General features: G+C 48.5%; 1 protein-coding gene across 5 annotated transcripts in view; it reads right to left on the reverse strand.

The window, feature by feature from the left end:
* Positions 1 to 2,733: 2,733 nt before the first annotated feature.
* LOC100016634 (tripartite motif-containing protein 59-like) overlaps positions 2,734 to 19,167 on the reverse strand; it is a 38,859-nt gene continuing 22,425 nt past the window's right edge. The window contains exons 1-3 of one of the 5 annotated variants that reach the window (XM_007502288.3): positions 9,932 to 10,331; positions 6,259 to 6,379; positions 2,734 to 4,242 (exon numbers count right to left, since the gene is read on the reverse strand). In XM_007502288.3, coding sequence (XP_007502350.2) covers positions 2,980 to 4,239 — 1,260 coding nt within the window. In that variant the 5' untranslated portion in view covers positions 4,240 to 4,242; positions 6,259 to 6,379; positions 9,932 to 10,331 and the 3' untranslated portion in view covers positions 2,734 to 2,979. Of the gene's footprint in view, positions 4,243 to 6,258; positions 6,984 to 9,931; positions 10,332 to 10,526; positions 10,548 to 19,167 lie in introns of those variants that run through there. The other 4 variants (XM_056807749.1, XM_007502290.3, XM_001370390.4 and 1 more) reach the window with 4 other exon arrangements.

The raw sequence follows: 19,167 nt of genomic DNA on the forward strand, positions 1-19,167 counted from the left end.
CTGGGGTTTTTGGGGGGGTCTGCTTTTTGTGCTCCTCCTTTTGTAAATATATCTTCTCTGACTGCTGCAGAGATCTGATTTCCCCTGGTGGCTCCTTGTCCTGTCACCAAAATCCAAAGCTGCTGGAGGGGAGAGGGAGAAAGGTCTCGGGGCCCAGGGGTGCAGGAGGGAAGGCTCCTGGCTAACAGCTGAGGACAAGCCCTGGGGAAGAAGAGCCCCACCAAGAGGAGTCTTTGCCCACCCAGGAGAGCAAACAGACCAGAAGGCTGGGAGGGACCCCAGGGAACATTTCTGCCCAGCCCACCCTCATTTTACACAGGAAGAGACTGAGGCCCAGGGACGGAGACTGACCTGTCTTCGTTTAGCCTCCAGAAGTGGGATTTGAACCCAGAGCCTCTGAAAACTCCAGAGCCAGACCTTGTATCTTTTCCCTGCCACTAGCAGAAGGGCACATTTTATATCGGACGCATCCTTTTTAAACGGGTCCTGCCTTCTCTGAGGCTGGCATCCCACCGTGACCCCTGATTGAGTTGTCCAGGGAGAATCCACACTTTGTGCTTGGCTCATCCTGTGCTGCTCCTGTATGGTTGATGTTCAATGGAGGATTCTCGCCTTTTTCCCTTACAGGCTCCCCACAGGGCTGCCCACGTGCCCCTTTGGGGAGCCGGCGCCCAGCAAGGAAGCGACCAACTCTGGGCAAAGCCTCCCATGCAGTTTCCCAGAGGTAAAGCCCAGCCTCAGACTTGTGGGTGCTTTGGGCGTGCCTGACCTTGGATCGCCCAGCCTGAAGCCTGGCCGCTCTAGTCCTTTCTGGGGGCTCCTGAGGCCCCCCCACTCCCGGGCGGTAGGACCCAGAGGAGCAGCCAGGAGGGGGAACCAGGCTAGAATGTAACAGAGAACCAATAAAAACCTAGAGGGGACGGGGACGTGTGGGCTAGCCAGCAGCCCTTCATGCCCATTTCCTCTTGTTAGCCACCTGACAAGGACGCTTTTTGGCTCATAAACAGCTTCAGTATAATGAAGAGTTTCGATCCACAATGAGGAAAGCCACCTTAGGACATCCTGGACTCTCCCTCGTGCCCCTCCTCTCTTCTCACAGAAAGGGGGCCCAGAGCCCCCCAAAACCTCCCTGTAGGGGGCTCACAGGCCCAGCACTCCATGGGGTGGATCTCACCATGGCACCGTCATTCCACAAAGCCCACCCCTCCCTTCTGGGCTCCTTTGGGGCACTGACTCTTTCTCATTCATATCTCTGATGCTTCGGTGGGGGCAGATCCCAGGTGAAACAGGGGTGCCAGAAGGGGAAAGGCTCAGCGGCACAAGGAAACTGACCAGACCTGGCGAGGAAATTCCTGTCCCCCAGAGACAGCAGAAGGAAATTCCATTCAAAATAGCAACAGAAAGTGTGAACACACTTGGGGGTCTGTCTGCCACCCCACTGGAACTAGACGACTAAGAAACACTTCTGGGAAACTAGAAACCCAAATGGAGGAATAAAGGCTCAGCTACTAGAGTAAGAATGACAAGGCTACTCACAATTCATTTTTCAGTGCTGCACCAACACACAATAGAGACAGACAGAGAGAGAGAGACAGAGAGACAGAGACTGGCATAGATCTGTGGAGAGAAAATGTCCAGAACTCAACAGGGAAGAGAGGATCACAGAAGATAAAGTGGGCAATTCTGATGACTCAAAATTCATTTTGTGCTCAAACAAATCTGATGGGACTCGGCGAACCCAGAACCAATCGACTCCTCTATTTGTGTAGACAGGTGTGGCCCCTGTGGGAAGAATTTGCTTTCCTCCACTGTGCACATTTCCGCCAAGGATTTTGCTTTTTTTTTCCAATGGGGGGGGGGATAGAATTTAATCCAACAAAATCCCATTGTCATCAGAGACGGTTTTGAGGCACAGATTGGCAGAGGAGGCTGCTCTTGAGTGCAGAACCTCCCTTTTCTCAATAAAAATGTTCTTGGCAGACATTGGAGCCCCAGGATGAACACAGGAGGCTTGAGAAGACCAAAACAACAGCTGGGAAAAGTGTGATGGCCTCAGGCAAGGAAAAATAGGATCCCTACTCAGTGGGCACCAAGGTGGCTCAGTGGACAGTGCACCAGGCCTAGAGATGGGAGGTCCTGGGCTCCAATCTGGCCTCAGGCACTTCCTAGCTGTGTGACTGTGGACAAGTCAGTTAACCCCCATTCCCTAGCCCTTCCTGCTCTTCTGCCTTGGGATCCATACACAGTACTAGTTCTAAATGGAAGATAAGGATTTTAAAAAAGAAAAGGAGGGTCCAGGGGAGATGAGGACACAGTGGAAGGAACCTGGATTCTGTAATCAGTAGCTGAGTGTGGGTCTGACAAGCACCTGGACAATGGCTGGATTAGAGCCACTGGAGGTCCCTTCCAGCTCCACTCAGGAGCTTATCAGCTGACACATACACAGGAACAAAGGAGGCTGCTGGTGATGGTCAGTGGGTTTGAGCTGCCTCAAGAGAGGGGACAAGGGAGCTCGCAAGCATAGTCTAGAGTCAAGAGCTCAATGAGAGGGTCAAGACCACAGGGAGGAAAGGAAGGCCACAGGATCTTAGGGGTCAAGGACTACAGGAATGTGACAAGGCTGGCTAACTGTATCAAGTTAACACTGGCATAACAGTATAAAATAGAGGGCTTCATAATTCAGAATTCTAGAAGAGGAAACGATGTCAGGAAAAACACATTCAAACGTCACAATCTTATTAGACAATCAACATTTATTGGCCAAAAGGGAAAAGTAAATTTCTCAATTCAAAATAATTTTTAGAAAACTAGTCAACTTCGATTAACTGAATTTCCAACAATCCAAGCATTCTGCTTTTCCTTGGTATTTGCTTTTGGGCCCATCAGCCCTACTGAAACATGGCACGTCAAGCCTTCCGCCATTTTGGGTAGCCCCAGCATGGGTTCACCCCTTGCTTCTTAGATCTAATTAAGAACTGTTTAGAGAGAGGAAGGCAGAGTTAAATTCAGATCTGAAATTGTGTCCCATAGGAATCTCTTCAGTGCATGGTAAGTGAGGCACATGGTTTCCTTAACTGTATGCATATTGTTGAAAAAAGAATGATCTGGAGGTTGAGAATCTTCAAAGAAAAATCTTGAACGCACATCGTGTAAAATAGGCAGCATGTCTTTGTAAAACAAAAATGTTAACATCCACATCCCTGAAATAACTGTCAGTATTAAAGTGCTGAAAATCTTTGTAAAGTCCGCTTTCTCCTCCTCCTTCTTCTTCTCCTCCTCAGCGGGGATGCATTGTGTCCTTTGGACGGAGAGCTTTATTTCTGGCACCTCAAGCTTTTTTATTTGACTGATTTCAGTTCTGGCCCACTCTTCCTGCAGGATGGGGCTGATGCGGGGACAAATCTCAAGAGGCTGGACACTGGGCAGCTTTCTTTGTCTCAGTGCCTGCACCCGCTGACGAATGCTATGGATTTTTTTGAGGAACTTAAGTGGCGACTCCTCATCTAACAAAAAGGCAGTCAATGACTTTAATTCAATCTTCTCTACTCTTATTTCTGTTATCCTTTCAATGTGTGGAGTGAATTCTTCATCAATTGCCTTCCCAACATCATCCAAGGCAGATAGTAAAGCATTTTTCTTCAGGTCCAAGATATCATTAAGCTCCTTAAAATAGTGGAGGACGGTTTCTTTATCACTTTGGACAACTTGCTCCACATGGGATTTCTGCTCCTCTAACTTTTCAGCGAGCAACCAGAAATCTTCCCAGTGACTGTCAGTGTCGATCAACTGCTCAAAGAGTTTGGGGGGCTCCTCCTTTTCTTTCATGTAGGCACTATGAAGGTCTTCGATGGGGTGTCCTTGGTGCTGGCCAACGGTAAGGCAGTGGCCACACACTGGCTGGCGGTCCTGCAGGCAATAGATGTTGAGCGGCTGGCTGGAGTGCTCAGGGCACGTGATGACATCTGAGTGTTCTTCCTGCTCGTATTTTTCAATAATAGCCCTCAGGGCAAAGTTGATGGGCAAAGATTCAATGCCAGGGGAAGGGATTTCAACTGTACGCCTGCAATTAGGACATGTCAGTGGAATTCTCAGGGCTCTCCGCACATAGAAGTTCCCTGATGCCTGAAGAACATTTTCCAGACAATTTCTGCAAAACGTATGGGAGCATGGCAGGACTCGAGGATCCTCAAATATGCTATAACAAATGGAGCATGTTAGTTCCTCCTCAAAATTATGCATTTCCTGCAAGAAAAAAGCACTTTATTGAGTCATTTGCAAATAATTGATTTTTAAACAGGTTTCTAGTTTATTATTTATTTTCCTGTATAACCAAGACTCCTCGAGTTTGTGTGTATTTTAAGTTGAGGTCAGTAGGAATTACTGGGCATTTTGGTAAGTGAGGCACCAGAAACACAAAGCCAGACCATTCATTGTGCCCTCAAGGAATTAATTCTAATGGAACATGACAACAACCAGATCTATATAAGATGCTGAAAGAATGGATGGAACATGATCCATCCCCAAGGGGAAAGCACTAGCAGTGAGAGAAGCCTGCAAAGGCCACCCAACAGAAAAGGGGGTTTCAACAGGGCCTTGATGAAAGTCAGGGAATCTACATAGCAGAAGAGGAGGAGAGCATTCCAAGGAAGGGGCACAGCCAGGGTAAAGGCAGAGAGGTGGGAGATGAGCATCAAGTGGGCCAATGCAGCTATGTCACCAAGAGCTTGAGGGAGCAGAGTAGTGTGGAGAAGGCAGCAAAGGGCTTAAATGGCATCCTGCAGGAAGCTGGGAGCCACAGGTGGTGAGGAAGGGGGCAGGGCACGATGCTGGCTTTTACTTTGGCAGAGAATCACGCTAGCAAATGAGTCCAATGAGGTTAAGTAGAGGCTTATGATGGGCAGCCAGAGCTCGGGCTGGGAGTCTTCCTGGCTGTGTGACCCTGGGCCAGTTACTTAAACTCCAGTGCCTTGCCCTGTTGCTCTTCTAATTCAGAACTGAACGGTTTCCATAAAAAAGGGAAGAAGCTGATGGCAGCAGCGATGGGGGCTGAGCTCAGGCCCAGATCCCTTCCCATCTCTCATCCCCTCCCAGCTTCTCCCATCAGGTCAGCATGATGCCCCCAGGCCACATGGGTCCACTTGTCAGCCCAGGAGGCTAAAGGAAAGCAGAAATGGACACCATCAGACAAGCCTGTGCTGTAGCCAGAGTGGGAAAAGCCCCATTTTTCTCCCTCTCTTTCTCTGGCTTTTCTGCAGCAGGGCTCATGAGGGAACAGGTTTTGTCTGAGGGAGAGGGGAGGGATGGGAAGGGAATCTGGCACATGGAACAGAAATGATCAAGAAGGTGAAAAAGAAGAGTAAATCCAGGGAATAGGGAGAGGGGTTTCTGGGGCTCTTCCTGCCACACAAAGCTCCAGCTGGTGACACTCCACCAAGGCTCCATGGGAGCGCTGGCTGTCAGACCAACCCAGCAATGCTAGGGAAAGGAGATTCTAAAGGAAATGACAAAAGAAGGCAGTTTTATAAAAACCTAGGCCTTTAATTCAGGACATTCTGAATGAAAAGGCATTGAAAATCTCTAACTTGGTGCCTGGTTCTGTGCTAAGAACTGGAATAGAAACAGAAAAAGGGGGTTAATCACTGCTTCTGAAGTGATGTTCTAACTCGAAGAAGGAAGGGAGCAAGTCTAGGGGAGAAGTGCCAAAGGAGCAGGGACCAGGGTGACTGATGGGCCCATCAGAGAAGTCAGTATATGGGATGAGTTTTCTGGTGGATTTTTAAAAGGGAGTAAAATGGAGATGGCAAGGCAGCTCAGTGGATAGATCCAGGCCTGGAGAAGAAAGGTCCTGAATTCCAATGTGACCTTAAACACTTCCTAGCTGTATGAACCTGGAGGAGTCACGTCACCCCCATGGCCTAGCCCTCACTGCTCTCCTGTCTTGTTTAAGTAATTAAAACTAAGGGTATGACTAAACATATGAGAACTCTAAGATAATACTGTGGGCATTGATTTAAAAATAGTATAGCTCAAGTCAAATTGACTTTCAGTAGTTTTATTTATAAAAAAGGTGGAAGTAGAGAAATCTAAAAGAGGGTAGAGAAGATGTCTAGCCCATCCCCCTAAATGTTGTTCCAGGCCCAGGGTAAGCCCAGGAGGACTTGTTGATCCTCAGCCAGAGGACCCAATGGTGAATTAAACAGGGGTTCCACCCACACAGCCTCCTCCAAGACAGAAAAGGAAGGCCAGCTACTCACTCACCCAAGCGAAGCTCCAAAGGAGAAGATGCAGGAACAGGCTTACCAGAAGCAGTCCAAGAGCCAGAGTCCCAGGTTGAAGTCCCAAGTGGTAGCTCCAAGCCCCAGATTCAGCTGGAAGACCCCTTGGACAGGAAGTTCAGGCTGTTTTTATAGTCCTTTGTCCACGTCACTTCCTGTCCCTTCCAATTACACCAGGGGTCCCCAAACTTTTTACACAGGGGCCAGTTCACTGTCCCTCGGACCACTGGAAGGCCGGACTATAAAAAACTAACAAATCTGTAGAGCGCTGTCTGTGATAAGCGCAGGCTGCAGCGCTGGCTGGGATGGGCCTGTCACACCTTGCACAGGCCCATCACCGCCACCACTACACCAGGCAGAAGTATACCCAGTGCAGAATCCCGGCCCCCAGATCGCTGCTCATCATGCTGACATCTTCCATTGTGCAGCCACATAATCCTTTGCTCAACGCCTCTTGGGGACCCCTGAATTACCCCTTCCAAATTACCTATCATTGGGAGGGGCAGTGTCTGTGGGATCCCCTCTCATGATCTGAGGGAGTAAACTCTTATCAAAGCATTCAAAAGTTTCTGAAGTTGTCACCCAAGAGACTTGGGAATGCCCTTAGTGTTAAGTAGGGGGTTGTCAGTTTTTGTTCATCAATTTAAAAATAGGCAAGGGGAGAGTTCATTCCATCTGAACACTTGGAACTGATGTCCAGGGCTGATCCTAAGTCAGAAGTGAAGGCATAAAATTGAGAGACAAAAAGGTCACACAATTTATTTTGCCAAAAAACAGAAGCTACCCTCAGGGTCCACCCCCATTCCATGCGGAACAAGGACACTTCCCCAGCCTAGGTAGTACATGCTGGAGATCAAACTCTACCCACACAGCAGAAGTCAATAAAAATCTCTGACAAGAAGCCAGCTCAGGGTTCAGCCAGCCTCATCTGGGTCCCAAGAGCTCAGGCCTCAGGAAGTACAACTCATGCTTCATGTGGCCAGAAGCTTCTGGGTCACCAAGAGCCACTTTCTAATGGGCTGATTCCTGGCAGGGTCAGCAGGAGGTGACATTGGCTTGGGAGAAGCAAGTCTCACCCTCTTGGCTCAGGAAAGAGTTGGTCAGGCTGCAAACTAGAGGGATCCCCTTGCTTAAAGGTGCACAGGAGAGCTGCTAGAATTCTGATGTACATGTGAGTGCTAACAAACACCCCGGAAATCTTTTATGCATTTACAAAGCATAATTTAAATGCCAAAATCTAGTTTTCTTTTTTCCTCCCCAAAACCTTGACTTTCTGTCTCAATAAAACATCTAAGAAAGACAGAAGGGCAAGGGTGGGGCAATGGAGGTTAAATGACTTGCTCAGGGTCACACAGCTAGGAAGTGTCTGAGGCCAGATTGGAACCCAGGTTCTCCTCAGGCCAGGCCTGGCGCTCTATCCACTGAGCCACCTGCCTCTCCCTAAAGTCTAGTTTTCAAGTAATTTTCTTAGACTTCTGCCACATAAACAAACCATCTAAATAATGGTCTTGTCGAATACAAGTGACTCTAAAGAGTGGCACATCATGGGTTACTAACTCAAGAAAATGAGACAAAACCATGTTAGCTACTTCCCGGCACAACCTTTTCCTGGACTGAAGTTCCTTCCCAGCCCTGGGAATGAGACTTTTTTAAAGCTTCAATTCAGAAGACTCTTCCAGCTCTGTGAACCCTGATTCTGTCACTTGAAAAAAGTGAGTTCTTCCAAATTCGGTGAATTTCCTTCAGAGGTTACACAAAGATATTATTGGCATAATTTTCAGAGAACTGTTCAGGCCAATTGGCCAACAGCTTGTCCTCAAATGGGAAGCTTTGCTTTAAGAGTTTCTAAAAGAAGTCAACAGGAATGTATCAGCCTGTTGTTTGTTCTTCTGTCTAAGGGGAGAGAAGGAAATGTAAGCCAGCCAGTCTGGGTTTCTTCATGGGACGGGTTTTGCGGCTGCCCTCTCTTCATTCCTTTGTGTGACATCCTTAGTAACCCACGATGGGCCATACTTGTGGTCACTCCTATAGACAAGCCCATTATTTACCTCCCCCACATGTGGGTCCCCAAATCCCATTGGGGTGCCCTCCATAGGGAGCCACGTTTCCAGAGAGCAATGTTTCAAGCATAAGGAAAACCAACAGAGCATAGACTGTGGGTGACCGATCTCAAGAGAGATGGCTGCGACAAGGGGTTCAAGCCATCATTTCAGCATCTAAACAGTAGCTGGGCTTGTTCCAGAATTCACTTCAGAATCCTGAATGTTTCACTGCCTGTTTTCTCATCTAGGAATCCACCTCTAAGAGCTGTCAAAGGAAGTCCTGTGAAGGCATCAGCCAATCACTGAGCAACACCAAACCAACATCCACTCTATTTTTTGGCTGGACTCTTTTGTCCAAAGGGCAGATTAGAACAGGCCACCCTACTGAGCCCATGGCTGAGGACTCCAGGATGGTAACTTAATGGGCGCTGGAGGCTTGACCAAGACTCTTTCACTCCCCACTCTCCGGTTCAAAGGAAAGCTTCTTTGTGGGGCTTTATCATAAAATAGGTAGTTACCAAACATTAATTATGTTTTACAGCCTCCAGAGTATGGACTTTTTAAGCCACTGAGGGAGGAAGCAGAGGCCTGGGAACAGCCTGGGGCTCCCAGCCATCCCAAGAGCCCAGTGGTCAGCTCCCACCAGGCTGAGACAAAAGTGGGTGCACAATCAACAAGGCACCTTCGGGTTGGAGGGGCAAAGCTGTCCTGTCCTGTCCTGTCCTGTCCTGCCAAGGCGCTGCCAAGACCCACCATCGGAAAAGCTCCTGTTAAGTCCTTCCAGATTTTCTCCTATTTTTCATTATTTCCTCCAAAAAACCACCTGCGCCTTTCATGGCCAAAGCCACGTGTGCAGCGGCCATCCTGGGTTCCGAGCTGGGAAGGGCCAGCTGGCCAGAGACCCCGAGTCTCCCAGACTGCGCCGCCTCTGGGCAGCCTCCGGGGCTCCCCGAGCCCCCCTTTCAGCCGGGCCCTTCTGAATGGCGAGGACAAGGAAGGAGGCTGCGGATTTGCGGAACTGACCCTTTGGGGCACGGGCCGGCCTCGAAAGGGTGTCTGGGGGAGGCCAGACGCTGCGCCCAGCCTGGGGACCCAGGTGGGGGTTGGGGAGCGGGGTCGGGAATCGGACTCTCCGGACTGCCTTTCCTTGAAGCAATGGGGAGACACGAGCCCCAGGAGTCAAGGTCCCGGCCTGAAGCGGGCGGGCACGGGGTGTGGGGCAGGGATCTATCTCCCTCCGGATCCGGTCCTGCTGGCCTCCCCCAGGGGGGCCTCAGCCCACAGTGGAAAGTCCCAGAGCCCGAGTGAGGCACAAGTGGGCGGGGGGTCACGGTGTTGGGACTCCCAGCTCAGGGGGGAAGGGCAGACTATCGCGGGGGCAGGGGAGAGTAAAAGAAGAGAACGCTGGTCAAACAGGAGGCTGGGGAAAAGATGCGGGGGGGTGGGGAGGAGGCAGAGGTAGGGGGCGCAGGTGAGAAGGGGAGGGGCGACCAAGTCATGGCGCGGATGGCGTCGAGGCCAGGAAGCAGCACGAGTTTAGGGGTCCGGAGACCCCGCCCTCCCTCGGGTCCCGGCGTCCTTCGGCCCTTCCGGGTCCCCAGCATACGGACTCACCACAGGGGCCTTCTTCTTTCCAGCGAAGGGAGCTGGAAACTGGACACTGGGAAACACTCCGCTCTCCAGGGATACCACGCCACGCCCCAGAATCCGCCCCCCGCTCCGCCTCCGATCCCTCCCTAACCTGGGGCTGGGGAGGAGCGCAGGACGAGACGGAGCTTTCCGTAGTCGGGAACACTTTTAACCACCCGAGATAATTGTCCCCTCCCCCTCCCCCTCCCCCGCCACACCCCGCAGAGTCGCGCGCGTCTTTCGAAAATTAACAGTCCTCAACAGCCTCGAATGGGAAGGGAGCGGGAGCGGAGGCGGCACACAGCACAGGCGCCAAGGTGGTGGCGGCGACGACGGCGCCTGCGCGGGCAGGAGGGGATCCATTTCTCCCGTTCTCCAACCGTGCCTGAAATCTCGGGCTCGGATTCCTGCGCACGCGCGCTATTAAGCCTTTCCCTGCGCACGCGCTCTATCAAGCCTGGCGCTCACTCCTGTATTGTAGGGAGCGCCGGACCTCAACTTCTAATAGGGCAGGTGTGAGCCTAGCCCAGACCGTGCATAGTTTATTCATCTGTAAAATGGAAATATTAACAGCGCCTACCTCCTAGGGCCGTGCAGACCGGCACATGAGTTAATCCGTCAGTCAACAAGCATTTATGAAACCCCCAAGCACCAGAGACACAGAACGGGAGGCTCATCCAGTGGGGGAGACCCCAGCCAATAGCCAGGCCCATTCAAGATGGCGACAGCAGCCACGGAAGATGGCCCCAATAAGCTTCTATTGGGCTCTTTCTGTGCCCACGGTGCCCCCTGGGGGATACAGGGGTAATTGGTCTTCTCAAGGGGTTTCCCTTCTACTGTGCCTGCAGGTGGGACTCAGGAGCAGCCGACAGACTGAGCCCATTCCCCTCAGGCATGATGAGGCTTCCCATTGGCAGGAGAACAGGGGCTTGGGAGCATCCTGGGAGGAGATGCTTCCAATGGGCTTTGGGGGTCGTGATCTCCCCTAGGAGGTGCAGCCCCAGAGGACACGTCAAGGGGGCAAGGAGCAAAGTGCCACTTGCCTAGAGATGAGAACTGCCCCGGGGCGACATCACGTGCCACCCAGAGTGGTGGTCCAAAAGCCAAGCCGATTAAGACCCCCAGAACATGGGCGTTGGTTGTGAAAAGGGCCCTCTTTAGAACCCCCAAAAGTCTGCTATTTCTAGAGTCCTTGTAAGACTGCCTACTCAGAGCCCACGTACTGGGGTGCTCTGGGCAAAGGAGGAAGCAGGCCCCATATTGGCCCCAGGTCTCACTGATCTCCCCGGAAGGAAGGGTCTGAGGCAGGAATAGAGCTCCCTCTCCTGGTCACTCCCTGGACTCGTCCTTCCAGGACATTCCCTGGCTTAACTTTCTCTTCCCCATCACTAGCATTAGATGGTGCTCAAGGTTTGAAAATCGCTTTGAATGAGTATCTGGTTTGATCCTCACAAACATTCCTGGAAGGGAAATGCTATTATCCCCATTTTACAGGTGAGGAAACCGAGGCAGAACTAGGTGAAGTCATTTGCTCAGGGTGCCCCGGGGTATCTGATGTTATCCACTGCTGTCTGACATCAGCTCTCCCAAACCAACTTAATGGCTGGGGTAGACATCAAAGCCCTTTGCCGTCTTCCCAGCACTCCTTGGTTTACACCGGCTTTTGATGTCTTCCCTCAGAATCTTCCCCTTAGAGGCACGCAGAGGTGGGGATGCTGGTACATGTTTAACAACCATCTCCCTGGGAAAAGATGTAAACAGGGCACTCTTTTAATTGAATCTGAGTCACTAGCACTGAGTCTAGACAATCGTCATAACCATAAATTGAGCCTGGATTTCTAGGATTTACACACTTCTAAGGTATAAACACACACATGAAAATTTAACAACTGGCATCCCTGGGGGAGGGGGAAGAGATATACGACCCTCCCCCAGCTTGAAGAGGCAGAAAGGGCTGCAGCAGGTTTGTACCCCGCCTCATCTCTGTCAGAAGGTGAAGGGATCCAAGGATTACTATGGAGGGATCGGAGTCTTTAGGACCTCCAAAAGAGAAGCCACTCGGGCATGCTGAGTTCCCCCGTGGGAGGAAGCTCCTCAGGAGACAGAGAGTGGGGGGTGAGGCCACCTAGGGCAGGGCACCGGGGGAGGGGCTTCTGGCCCCTTGGCCATTCCTTTCCATCCAAGCGGTCAGACACGGAGAGATGGCCAAGCCCAGTGGGAGCCCCCGCGGCCAGCTTCTCAGGGGTCCCACGGATGAGCCAGGAGGGATCCTGGGGAGCACCCACATGTGGGTGATGGGCGATGGACTGGACTCCAAGACCAGACTGGAGGGAGCTGGAGTCAGACGCAGCCCCTCTCCTGTGCTCTCTCCATTTTCAAAGCTGATCCTGGGGAGTTCCAGGCTCGCGGCCCCCTTCCTTACTGATCTCTAGAGGAGATCCCTGGGCAAAGCCAAAGGAATTTGGCCACAGTTTCGGCTCTGCTTCTTTACCGGCTCTAGAGAAAAGTCCATCGCTGGAAGCTTAAAAATAAGGTTAGTCGATGGCAGAGCAAGAGGTTCTCCAGTGTCTGGTTGGGTACTGACGATGGAGAGAAGAGATTCGCGCATTTCAGTCACTGAACTGAGGCCAGGAGAGGCCACCGGTGGAGGGCCCAGACTGATGGCCTCCAAAGCAGGAAGACTTCCCTCTGGCGTCTGCTTGGTGGTGTGACCCTGGGAAAGTCAGCGATTCTCTTGGCAGCCAGGTGCTGCAGCGGATAGAGCTTTGGATCTGAAGTCAGGAAGACTCCCCTTCTTTGGAGTTCAAATCCAACCTCAGACATTGGCTGTGTGATCCTGGGCAAGTCACATCACTCTGCCTCAGGTTGCTTATCCAGAAAATGAGCTGGAGAAGAAAATGGCAAACCACTCCAGGATCTTTGCCAAGAAAACCCCGAGCAGGGTCATGAAAAGTCGGACACAACTGAAACAGCTTTCACCAAGCAACTCTCTTAGGACTAGGAGTTGTACAGGAGGCACAACCTGTCTTGGTAGAGAGTTTCCTCGACCAGGAGTTCCCTATGCCAGTGAAATCCTAGATCTTGCCCCTCTCCCTATTATAGACCTTATTCCTGGGTCCATATTGAGTCTGGAGGCCTAACCGAAGGGCCAGGAGCCCAGCCTAGGGGAGGAAGGAATGCTTTGAGCTTGGGGGATGACCTTCCCTCCCCTTTTTCTTAAGCTTTTGGGAAAGTCACTGGATAACCTCAGACAAGGCCAGTAGGTGGTTGGCTTGGGAGAACTGCCGCCTAGCGACAGAACCATGTATGGGGGCACTAGGCCAGGTGGGGGTCACGAGAGGATTCTAGCCCATCTTCTCTGCTCCAGGTGGTGAAGCAAACCAAACACTTTCCTGAGCTTTAGAAGATCAATCACACTACAAGAACTTCACATTTTGGGGAATCCTAGAATAGAGATTTCTCTAATTAAGAAAACAAAAAAACAACCTTCCCTTCTGTCTTAGAATCAGTACTATGTGTTGGTTCTAAGGCAGAAGAGTGGTCAGGGCTAGGCAGTGGGGGTTAAGTGACTTGCTCAGGCTCACATAGCTAGGAAGGGTCTGAAAACAGATTTGAACCCAGGACCTCCCATCTCTAGATGTTCTCAATCCCCTGAGCTACCTAGCTGCCCCCTCTAATTATTTTGACAAGTTTTAAAGACTTTAATCCTGCTGAATCCAATATAAATCTTTTTCTTGAACAGATTCTCAGCCACAGGTGGTAGCCCACACCTGCCATTTGTGCCTCTGGCCCCATGCTAATATGGAGGGATCCCTTGAGCTCTGAAGTCTGAGGGGTTCAGTGAGCTAAGTTGGTGGGGTGTGCTCCCTGAGCCTTGTTCTGATAGAAGAGCTGCCATGCTGCCTAATGAGGAGTTAGACCAGCTCTGGTCAGAAAAAAAGAGGTATGGAAAGCCCTTAAACTGATCAGTAGGAGGACTGGGAGCGCGATGGTCATTACCCATCTAGCCCCAGACTGATGTCCAAACCCAACAAAACAATAAGGACCTGGTTTCCCACAGAACTCCCAGTTATATGTTTAAGCACCTTATTGAGGAGGACTCTACAACAGCCTGAAATTTCCATTCACTTCTGTTTCTGATCAGAATCTGGTTCTCAGCCACTGAAAGACAAAGCAGAAGGGACCCGCTCTCTGCTCTCCCATCAGGAGCTTTAAGCACAGAATGCCCACATCCCACCAGAAGTGAACAAGGAGGGAGCCCGTTGTGTGCATGAGCCATGCGAAGTGATGTCAACGATGAGCAATGGCACTGAAAAGCTTTATGATGAAATGGAGAGGCCATGAAGAAGGAAGGGTGCTCCATGGGCATGGCGTCATGGCTGCATGGCTGGGCATTCACTCATGAAATAAGACAGATTCTTTATCCCACCCCCAAGGTGCTTACAATCCAACATGAACCAAGTAAAAGCAATACCTAGCGATGCCGATAGCAGAATCCTCTTGAGGGTTTCAGTGGGACAAATAAGAGAATTATCCAAGCTTTGCTACCATCTCTCTGAATAGAAGGAGGTGGGGACAAAGAACCAAAAACGTCCTAGGTTGCACATGGAGGAGACGTCCAAGCAGCCCATAATATTATTGGATAGACAAGCAGAAAGCTGAGATCGTTCCACAGTCCTTTAGAGCACCATCAATCAAAGAACGAAACAGGGAAGCTCATCTGTTGTTATGGAGGATGTCTTGGACAACATCAAAGTGGAAGCTGTATTCCCATAGACAGTGTCCTCCTGTTTGCTAATGAGATCATGGCTCAGATTACTACAGGGCCCTTCCAGTTAGATCCACAGCTTCTCAAGAGAGAATGGCCTCAGGTGACAGAAATGTGGCTGATTGCAGAAGATCAGCCTCTCCAGTACTGTCTCAGGCCCCTCAACACACCGGGGCAGGAAGTACTAGGTTTGGCCTTGATCCTCAAGGAGACTGCCAAACTTTCCCTTTGCCATTATCCCATCAAGAAATGTCTTGATCTCTGAGGTTTATTCCCTCAGCTCACGTCACTCAATGCAGAATCTAGTTGAAGTCATCTGCTAGCTATCAGGGTGTTTGCCTTCCTTCCTTAAGGAGTTTGATACCTGGATTATCGGCTTCTTCACCCAGATTTGGGGTCTTAAATGGCTGTGGTCCTTCTTACTCAAAACAATGTCAATGGTGATTTCTTTAGATTCAAGCATAAATTGGATTTAAGTGTGGTAGGGTTGAATGAAGTTCTTGGCGCCTCTCTCTCTCTCCCAGAGTCATGAACATTCAATGGTGAGACAAAAGGAAAGATGATTGACGATGGGAAGGGGGCAGCTGGGTGGCTCAGTGGATTGAGAGTCAGGCCCAGAGATGGCTTCAGAGACTTCCTAGCTGTGCAACCCCATTCCCTAGCCCTTACCACTCTTGGAATCAATACAATAATTTTGATTCTAAGACAGAAGAGAAGGGTTATACAAAAAAGATGATTGGTGATGGCTCAGGGATTTACATATAAAGACACCTTGACCTCCTAAACCTTCCCAATCAGGAGGAATGTCTTCACTCTGTCTCAGCCAGGCACAGCCACCCCTCCTGGGTCTTCTCTTCTTCCTTGGCTTCTCTGATGCTGGTTCCTCTTCTTAATGCCTGACAGTTCCTTCTCTCAGCCCTTTATTGGCCTGTTATCAGCTTCCATAAGAACTGAGTGTGGGTTGATAGAGATATAAAGATATGTCTATTCTTCATACATATGAAAATATACTTGTACACAGAATTATAGCTGTCATCATTTAGTTAATAGTACTCTTTCTCTCCTCAAATTATTTCATATTTAATCCTTGCTCATGTTGTATCTCCCACTGACAGGCAAGTGCTCTAAGGGCAGATATTATTTTGTTCCCCCTTCCACCTTTATGTTTGTTGACTTGAAATATTTTTCATGCACAGTAAAAATTAGAAGTCAGTCAGGATTTCAAAATTTTAAATCATAATTTTACACTATTCTATGTGATTTTTAGATTTCCTCCATCATGCTTGGTCTAGCACCCAGGAATGTGCACACCCACATTGCATGGGCATGTGCTAGTAACTGACAAATCAGATACAACTGACTGCCCCCCTAGGCTGTCCTAAGCCAAGCTTGAGCCACCATTGGCACATGTGAGACTCAGGAAGTGAGGTAGAGAACAGCCTCTGGAGTTCTCATGACTTCCTGTGGAGAGGGCTAGACGCCAGTTTGATCCTGGAGCTTGAGCTTGGAGGAGCCCGGAAGACAGCTTCCTTCAGATTGGTCTTGTGAGTGATAAGGACTGATTCCCTTCTCTGCCTTGGCTCTCCAAGGCCTTACACTCCCACCTTGGCTCAGCCTGAGCCAGAGCGGTTTTGAGTTAAAATCCTTTCCTTCTCTCCCTCTTTCTCTCCCTCTAATAATTTCTTACTCCTGTTATAATTAAATCACCATAAAACTCCATTCTGATTTGAGTGTTTCATTTAGGATTTTATAAATAAAACCCTTGGTGACCAATAATTATTATATTCAGTCTCAATCCCTAAATTTAACCATAACATCTATTCAATTGGGGATTATTTTCAAGGTGAATATAAAATTAGAAAGAGAGGCAGTTTTCAGATTCAGCCAAAGAAATCAAAACTATTAATAAGCACATGAAAAAGTGTTCTAAATCTCTTATAATCAGAGAGATGCAAATCAAAACAACTCTGCGGTATCACCTCACACCTAGCAGATTGGCTAACATGACAGTTATGGAAAGTAATGAATGCTGGAGGGGATGTGGCAAAGTAGGGACATTAATTCATTGCTGGTGGAGTTGTGAACTGATCCAGCCATTCTGGAGGGCAATTTGGAACTATGCCCAAAGGGCGATAAAAGGCTGTCTGCCCTTTGAACCAGCCATAGCACTGCTGGGTCTGTACCCCAAAGAGATAATGGACAAAAAGACTTGTACAAAAATATTCATAGCTGCGCTCTTTGTGGTGGCCAAAAATTGGAAAACGAGGGGATGCCCATCAATTGGGGAATGGCTGAACAAACTGTGGTATATGTTGGTGATGGAATATTATTGTGCAAAAAGGAATAATAAAGTGGAGGAATTCCATGGAGACTGGAACGACCTCCAGGAAGTGATGCAGAGCGAGAGGAGCAGAACCAGGAGAACATTGTACACAGAGACAAACACACTGTGGTATAATCGAACGTAATGGACTTCTCCATTAGTGGCAGTATAATGTCCCTGAACAATCTGCAGGGATCTAGGAGAAAAAACACTATCCATAAGCAGAGGACAAACTGAGGGAGTAGAAACACCGAAGAAAAGCCACTGTCTGACTACAATGGCTGAGGGGACATGACAGAGGAGAGACTCTAAACGAACACTCTAATGCAAATACTAACAACATGGCAATGGGTTCGAATCAAAAACACATGTGATACCCAGTGGAATCATGCGTCGGCTACGGGGGGTGGGAGGGAGGAAAAGAAAATGATCTTTGTCTTTAATGAATAATGCATGGAAATGATCAAATAAAATACTATAAAATTTAAAAAAATTAGAAAGAGAGAAGATCTTTGTGAAAAAAAATTCAATTTGGGATCATTTAAGATAACTTATTAGAGGGAAAGTTTCTGTGAGGAAGGGATATTGGAAATTAAGTTAAAACTAATTCCCTCATTTGACAAGGAAGATCTTTTATAGAACAACCAATTAACAATGAAGCACGATTTTATTTATGGAAATTTGCGCCAAGCAACAAGCATAATTTAATCTCTCAGTTCAATTTATGGCAAGACTAGTCAATCACCACCATAAATACATGTTGTAAAAGATATTAAAAATAAAGATGAAGACTCAAAGAATTTTCATTATAACTTGGGGTCATAGAAAATATGAAAGTTTTGAAAATTCCCAGGGAATTAGAAAAGAGACAACCATTATTTCAGCTATGGCAGACATGATACTGGTCATCAGGTGATGATGTGAATTCTTAACAAACAACAAAGTAGTTTCTCCTATTCATCTCCATTTTCACACATTGAAGCCCAAGCCAAAGGGTCTATGAAATGGATATAATTTCCTTGTATCCTCTTACTTGGATGTGCCATTGTTACAGGATAACAATTTTGGTAAAATTAAGAATGAGAGGACTTCCTGTGACTACCCAAGAGATGTTCAAGTTCCTGTAGAACAAGAACCCACAGAATCATTGAAGGGAGCCATCCCATGAAGTCTCAGGCTCCTGGCCTTGTGATCTCTATCTACTTGGCTTTTCTTGTTCATTAGACTTGATGCATTTCTATGTGGAGATCTGAGGCTGACAGATTTTTCCTTTCTTGGATGTGAGAATTGCTGAGCCTTTATATTGCTATTCTTTCTATAGAGTATATTGTCTACCACATATAACTTGTTGGACACATGTAGCCCTTTCATCCTTCTTGTTTTTCGGTGCCTTGTCCATCTGAAGAGGAAGAGCCAGGGGCATGAGGCTGATGAAGTACCAATGAAGATGAAAAATAAAAGGAATCTTCAGACATTAAGGAGAGGAATCAGAAAAGGAAGGCACTGTGCTAGGCTCTTTGCAAATATCCATTTAATCATCTCAACAATCCTTTGAGGTAGGTATTCTTATTATCTCCATTTTACATTTAAGGAAACTGAGGTAAATGGGAATGAAATGATTTTCCATGGGTCACTATATCTAAGTAACTATCTGAAATTGAACTCATTTCTTCTTGACTTCAAGCCTATCCTTCCATGCACAGTGGTGCCACCTAGCAGCATAATGGAAGCCATAAGAGAAGAGAGTATCCAGGAGGAGTGAAGTGGTTTGTAGAGTTAGAAAGATACTGGGAACTAAACAAAGATATGGGCTGAAAAAAGAAGTCAGGATGGAATCTTAAAAGGATGATGGGAAAAGAACTTCCCCAAGAGCCTTGGAAAAGGCAGGTAGATCAAGAATCTCTCTTTGGACTGTCCTGCATGAGGAAGGTTGTTCAAGGAGCTTCCACTGTGAGTTGGAGAAAAGCTGGTGAATTTATTTCTTGAAAACATCCTAGCAGACCAGAGTGGTGTTGCAGTTCCTCTGCTTCACCAGTAGGTGGCAGGAGAGCAGCAGCTGAGTGGTGGCATCTGTGAAAACTGACAGCCCGAGTCCCATCTGAGCTGAAGGGAGAAATCCAGTTTTCATCT

This window comes from Monodelphis domestica, chromosome 8 (genome assembly GCF_027887165.1).
Source record: "Monodelphis domestica isolate mMonDom1 chromosome 8, mMonDom1.pri, whole genome shotgun sequence".
NCBI classification, from domain to species: domain Eukaryota; kingdom Metazoa; phylum Chordata; class Mammalia; order Didelphimorphia; family Didelphidae; genus Monodelphis; species Monodelphis domestica.